The 6,002-nt window shown below is 41.7% G+C and overlaps 1 protein-coding gene across 1 annotated transcript; it reads right to left on the bottom strand.

The window, feature by feature from the left end:
• Nucleotides 1-1,463: 1,463 nt before the first annotated feature.
• On the bottom strand, nt 1,464-5,395 carry LOC109021580. Its single transcript, XM_019004238.1, has 5 exons — nt 3,998-5,395; nt 3,717-3,900; nt 3,437-3,564; nt 2,374-2,819; nt 1,464-2,076 (listed from the first exon to the last, which is right to left on the bottom strand). The coding sequence occupies exons 1-5, from the start codon at nt 5,393-5,395 to the stop codon at nt 1,464-1,466; spliced, it is 2,769 nt and encodes a 922-aa protein (XP_018859783.1).
• Nucleotides 5,396-6,002: the final 607 nt, after the last annotated feature.

The raw sequence follows: 6,002 nt of genomic DNA, 5'->3' as shown, positions 1-6,002 counted from the left end.
GTTCTGTTTTGATGATCAAAAATAGGGGAATGACTTCTCGTGATTCTTGGTGGTTTACGGTTTCTCATGGGGTTGGGCAACGTGCAGTGGCTTTTGTCGCGCAGGGGGAAGCTCGCACGGGGTGGCTTTTGTTCGGCTGAGTGTACACGGTGTTGGCTTTTCTGATGCAGTAATGCCAAGTTGCGTCTCGGGTTGGCACGCTTGCAACAGTGGAGTGGTGGTTCAAGATGGTAGCAGCGGCTGGAACTTGGTGGAGGGTTTGATGGAGGCTGAGCTGTTGTGTAAGCATGCTGCGAACGTACGTGCATGGGTGGAGGCGTTGGGCTGATTTTCGGATGGTGCGAAGAGACTGAGTTAGGGTGCTACGGCTTGGTGTTTTGCAGAAAGTATATATATATATAAGAAGGTGATTGAATCGTAAAAAAAGAAAACCATAGAGCCGTAGGTGATGTGCAAGTGCAAGGGAGTGGATAAATATCTTAGATACGTGCATGCTTATGACTAACAGAAAGAGGCGTGTAAAGGTGGGGAATTTCTAAAAACAACAGCCATTAGGTTTCTCAGTTTAATAAAAAGGGGCACGGGTTTTGGGGTGATCGGGTAGCCACTTTTAAAAAAAATATCGTAGTGAATAACTAAAAAGAATAAATAAATAAAAGGGTGCTCTACTATTAGATTTTGAGTCATGAACCAAACCCTGCAATATTTCAACTTGTTTCTAAAAAAAAAAAAAATCCAGCCCATAAAGTATTCGACAAAACAATTGGTTTTCCATACGTATAAATCCAAAATAATTTTAGAAAACAGCTTAGTGCTAGCCCGGGTGTTACATTCTCCGTCCCTTAAAAAATTTCATCCTCGAAATTTGTTAGTACCACAAGCAAAGCCTAAATATTTATCCACTACAACCATTCCATACCTACACCAAACATCAATCGTATTGTCGGACCTAATTAATATTCCAAATTCTAACCCTCCAATATTGTTGATCGTATTCTCCCTTAATTTTCCTAGCCATACATGTTCACGCACACTGCCATTTCAAGTCTAAACTATAAACCTCAATAATGCATTTAACGACCAAATAATAAATTTCAAATTCTCCACCTAATATAAAAACCTCAATAATATAATTCAAAACCTAAAATAATTTTTAACTCTCCACATAAATCCATGAACCTCATACAAATAATGAAACAAACTCTCAAGCTATAATATCACCAACACCACGCTTCCACTACGCACTCTAACAACTTGAAGTCATAAATACATTGTAACTCACTCACGAAGCTGTAAAATTAGCTAAACCCCACATTTACCCAGTTCATACATTTTTAACTCACAAGAGTCAAATTTAGAAATTATACCAATATTAGTGTAGCCCTAAAACATCAATATCACAAATCTTTTTTTTTTTTTTTTGATAACAGAACATCTTCATTCATTCAAATAAAACTCTAAGATTACACTAGAGAATTGTCCAACCAAACATGTTGTGCAATAAAATCAGGAAAAGAATGCATCCATAATTCCACATCTTTTACTCTCCAAGCATGCCTTGCCAAACAATGAGCTACTTGGTTCCCCATACGTGGGACATGTTGTACCCTGGCCTCTAGGAAAAGATGAAGCATCCTCTTTACCTCCGAAATGAGATATCCCGATACTGAGAAGGACTCCCCATCTGCTTGTAAGCCTTCCACTAAAATAAGGCAATCACTTTCTAGAATTATTCTGGAAAAACCCAGTTGAGAAGTAAATTGTAATCCACGAAGCATTGCAATTAATTCCACAGCTTCAGCTTCTGATACCTCTGGTTCAGATTTGCTTACTGCCATTATGACTTGACCATGATCATCCCTAACCACAGCCCCCACACTTGCCTTTTGATAATCGTAGAACAATGCCCCATCCACATTGAGTTTGACAAAACCAGTTGGAGGGACATTCCAGCATACTGCAGATCGCAAGTTTGGGGAATTCCTTAAAAAGGAGGTAGGAATTTGAAGGCTTAAAGCATGGTGGATAACAGCTATAGGGTTCTCCTTCACTTTCTCATAAATCAGCTTGTTTCGCCTAAATCAGAGAGCCCAAGCAATGAGAAAGAATCTCTCCAGTTCTGATAAATCACCGGTGATAAAAAACTTCTAGGCAGTACCCTTAATAGAATCAGTAGGAAGACAAGTACTTATTGCGGGCATAACATCAGGACAGTTAATAACGGCGTCGACGAGATCTTCATTCTGGGAACCACAAAAATCGCACAAAGCAGATACCACAATTTTCCTTTTGAGCAGATTATGCTTGCTGGGTAGCCCATCTTTGCAAGCCCTCCACGCAAAGATTCGTATCTTATGGGGAATATGCATCTACCATAAAGCCTTCCACAATTTCTTATCTTCATTTCTTGTAGAGTTTTCAGGTGAGTTTTGAGATTCCAGAGCTGCCATAAATCTGTATGCACTCCTCACACTAAAATTTTCACTCTTCTCATGTCGCCAGAACCATGCATCTTCATATCTACCAGGGCTTAACACTATCTTAAGAATATCAGAAACAATAATTGGATTGAAGAGAGCTCGGACCTGTTCAACATCCCACCACCCTGTGTGGCTATCTATGAGGCGCGCAACCTTTGCTGTCATATCAGTCCCTTCACAGAGGGACATCCCATTCTTTAGAGCTTGATGTCCTGGTATCCATGTGTCCTCCCAAATTCTAGCCGTGAGTTCATTCCCAATTCGCATTTGGCATCCTTTCAATAGGATCTTCCTTGCTTCCCAGATTCCTTTCCATGTATAGGATGGGTTGTAACCCAACTTGGAATCAAAGAATGAACAGTGGAGAAAATACCTAGCTTTATACACTTGATGTAAAAGGGAATCTTCATTCTTCAAGACCCTCCATGATTGTTTGGCCAGTAGAGCAGAATTAAACCACGATAAATTTCTCCCATTCCACCTTTGCTTTTCGGTTCACATAACTAACCCCATCTGCACCAGTGAATTTTCCGCTCCTCAGCCCTTTGACCCCACCAAAACTGAGCCAAAATCCTCTCTAATTCCTTACACAAACTTGCTGGCAGCTTGAAGCAACTCATAGAATAGGCTGGGATTGAGAGAGCAACAACTTCGATTAGGATTTCCCTCCCGCCTATGGACATGAACCTTTCTTTCCAGCCCTGAAGCTTCTTCCAAACTCTCCCTCTAATTTCAGCAAAAGCTATAGTCTTGGATTTCCCCACCATCGGAGGTAATCCCAGGCACTTCTCATAGTGTTGTGTTGAGCTTCCCCCCCACATTGATACGATACTCCTTTTGATAGGTTCGAGTACATTTTTGCTAAACAATATTGAGGTTTTATCTTTATTTATTCGTTGACCTGATGCCAATTCATATTTTTGCAATAGCAGCTGAATATTTGTACATGTGCTCACATCAGCCTTACAGAAGATGACTGAATCATCTGCAAAAAGTAGATGATTAATCTGAGGGGCTCCCCTACACAGCTTAATACCTGTCACTGTTTGGTTTACATCAGCTTGTCTTAGCAAACTAATAAGCCCTCTGTACAGAATAAGAATAGGTAAGGGGACAAAGGGTCCCCTTGCCTAAGCCCTCTAGAAGGAATAATGGGATTAGAAGGCACTCCATTGATCATAATTGAGAATGAGACTGATCTAACACATTTCATAATGAGTCCCACCAAACTATTACCAACTCCCAGCCTCAATAATATCTCTTCTAAGAAATCCCACTCGACCCGGTCATAAGCCTTGGACATGTCCAGCTTCAAGGACATAAAACCCTTCTTCCCCTTTCTTTTCTGTTTAAGGAAATGCACCAATTCATAAGCTACTAAGACATTATCCGTGATTAATCTCCCCGGCACAAATGCTAACTGTGTTGGTAATAACTCTTTTTAGCTAATTGGTAATAACTTTAGAAACTAGTTTGTACATAACATTGCACAAACTAATAGGTCTAAAGTCAGAAACCTGTGTAGCAGTTTTCTTTTTAGGGATTAAGACTAACAAAGTATGATTAAAGCCCTCAGGAAAAACACCAGTATTCAAGACATTAAGAACTGCTGCAATAATATCATTACCCAAAACATGCCAATATTTCTGATAAAAAAGAGGGGACATACCATCTGGGCCAGGTGCTTTATTAGGGTGCATTTGGTTCACAACAAGGGTCACCTCTTCAGCTACAAACTCTCTTTCCAAATCCAAACTCAACTCTGGGGTAAGTCTACCTTCCAGCCCTTCTAAAACATCCCATGCACCCCTTTCTGCGGATGGTGAGAAGAGTGTTTGGAAATAATCAATTATTAAGCTGTCTCTTTGTGCTCCTTCTCTCCATCTTCCTTCAGAATCTTGCAGTTTTACTATAAAGTTCCTTTTTTTCCGTTGTGAGGCCTTTGAGTGAAGATATTTAGAGTTCTTATCGCCACTATGTAGCCACAAAACTCTCGACCGTTGTTTCCACAATAATTCATCTCTTTCCAACCAGAGTTGGACCTCCTTCCTGGGAGCCTTTAGGTTCTCAGCTTCCACACAGTTCGGATCTTCCTCCTGCAAGGTTTGTAATTTGTCCTTTGCTTTGGCTAGGTTCTTATGGACCAAACCAAAACGAGTACGGTTCCAGTTATCCAGCTTGCTATTGCACTCTTTTACTCTTCTCATGGTCGCAACCATGTTCCCTCTACCCTCTTCATTCTGCCACACATCTTTTATTATTGCTTCACACTCTTCATGACCCACCCACATTGATTCGAACCTGAACATTTTCTTTCTTCTATCATACTGGGAGACACCTTCAGTATTAAGCCAGATGGGAAGGTGGTCTGAGTATGACACCGAGCCATGAGACACCTGAAAATTAGGAAAGGCCTCCACCCAATCGGGGGAAGCCAAGCATCGATCCAATCTTTCCCATATGCATCCTTCCCCCTCTCTACCATTACACCAAGTAAAATAGGGACCCCGGCTAAAACCCAGGTCTTGCAAATTACAATCAATTAGAGCTGCTCGAAAATGCTCCATGAGACCCTCAGATCTCCTATTGCCGCCCCTTTTTTCGTTAGGCTCTAAAATCTCATTGAAATCGCCCATAAGTAACCATGGGCAACTGGTTAAACGACACAAATGATGCAATAATCCCCAAGTTTCATGTCTACTAGCCGTGACAGAGTGACCATAAATACCAGAGAACACCCAATCCCTCTCATGTGGCCCCTCACCTTTAATCAAAGCATGAATATGATGGGAAGAGTAGTTTATGATTTGTAAATTTACCTCAGGTTTCCACAAGAGAGCCAATCCGCCACTGCTACCTTGACAATCCACTGTTAAACAGCCAGTAAAACCCAACTTGACCTTACATCTCGCCATAAAACTAGAGTTAACCTTTGTTTCTTGCAGGAAGACTATTTCGGGAACTTCCTTCTTGATAAGATTAAGAAGTGTGCGCAATCCTCGTGGGTTCCCAAGCCCACGAAGATTCCAGCTTAAGCACCTCATAATTCTCGGCGGATGTCACCACATCCTCGCCCAAACCCTGGGGTAAGGTCAAAGATTGTCTCTTCGAAGCTCTAATGTCCCCCTCTTCCAGAGAAAGTGAGTCCCTTCTCTTTGAGTTTCTAACCGAAAATTCCTCATCCCTCATCTCAGTAGTTGCCAAGTCTAACTTGGGCTTCGACTTACGGCCCTGGCGTTTCAACATAGACCCGACTGGAGGACTGTTTATTGTGTTGGGCCCAACAAGAGGACAAGCTGTGCTTTTGGGCCCTACTGGAAGACCGGCTGGAATGCTGGGCTGACTCGATAAAATGTTCTTGTCTTTTGTAAGGCTCAGAGTTTTCCTTGTTGTATGAAAAACGACGTCGTTAGCCATAAAGCCATTAGGCTCCTCTTGAATATGGGTTTCCTGCACTTCCCCTATTTTCGTGCACAATTCCACGTCCCCATCGGATGGAAGTTGTTGCTGAAGGTTCGTTGC

The sequence above is a fragment of the Juglans regia genome, chromosome 6 (genome assembly GCF_001411555.2).
Source record: "Juglans regia cultivar Chandler chromosome 6, Walnut 2.0, whole genome shotgun sequence".
Classification (NCBI taxonomy): domain Eukaryota; kingdom Viridiplantae; phylum Streptophyta; class Magnoliopsida; order Fagales; family Juglandaceae; genus Juglans; species Juglans regia.
The sequence above is the reverse complement of the archived record's forward strand: the minus strand, read 5'-3'. Positions and strand labels throughout refer to the sequence as shown.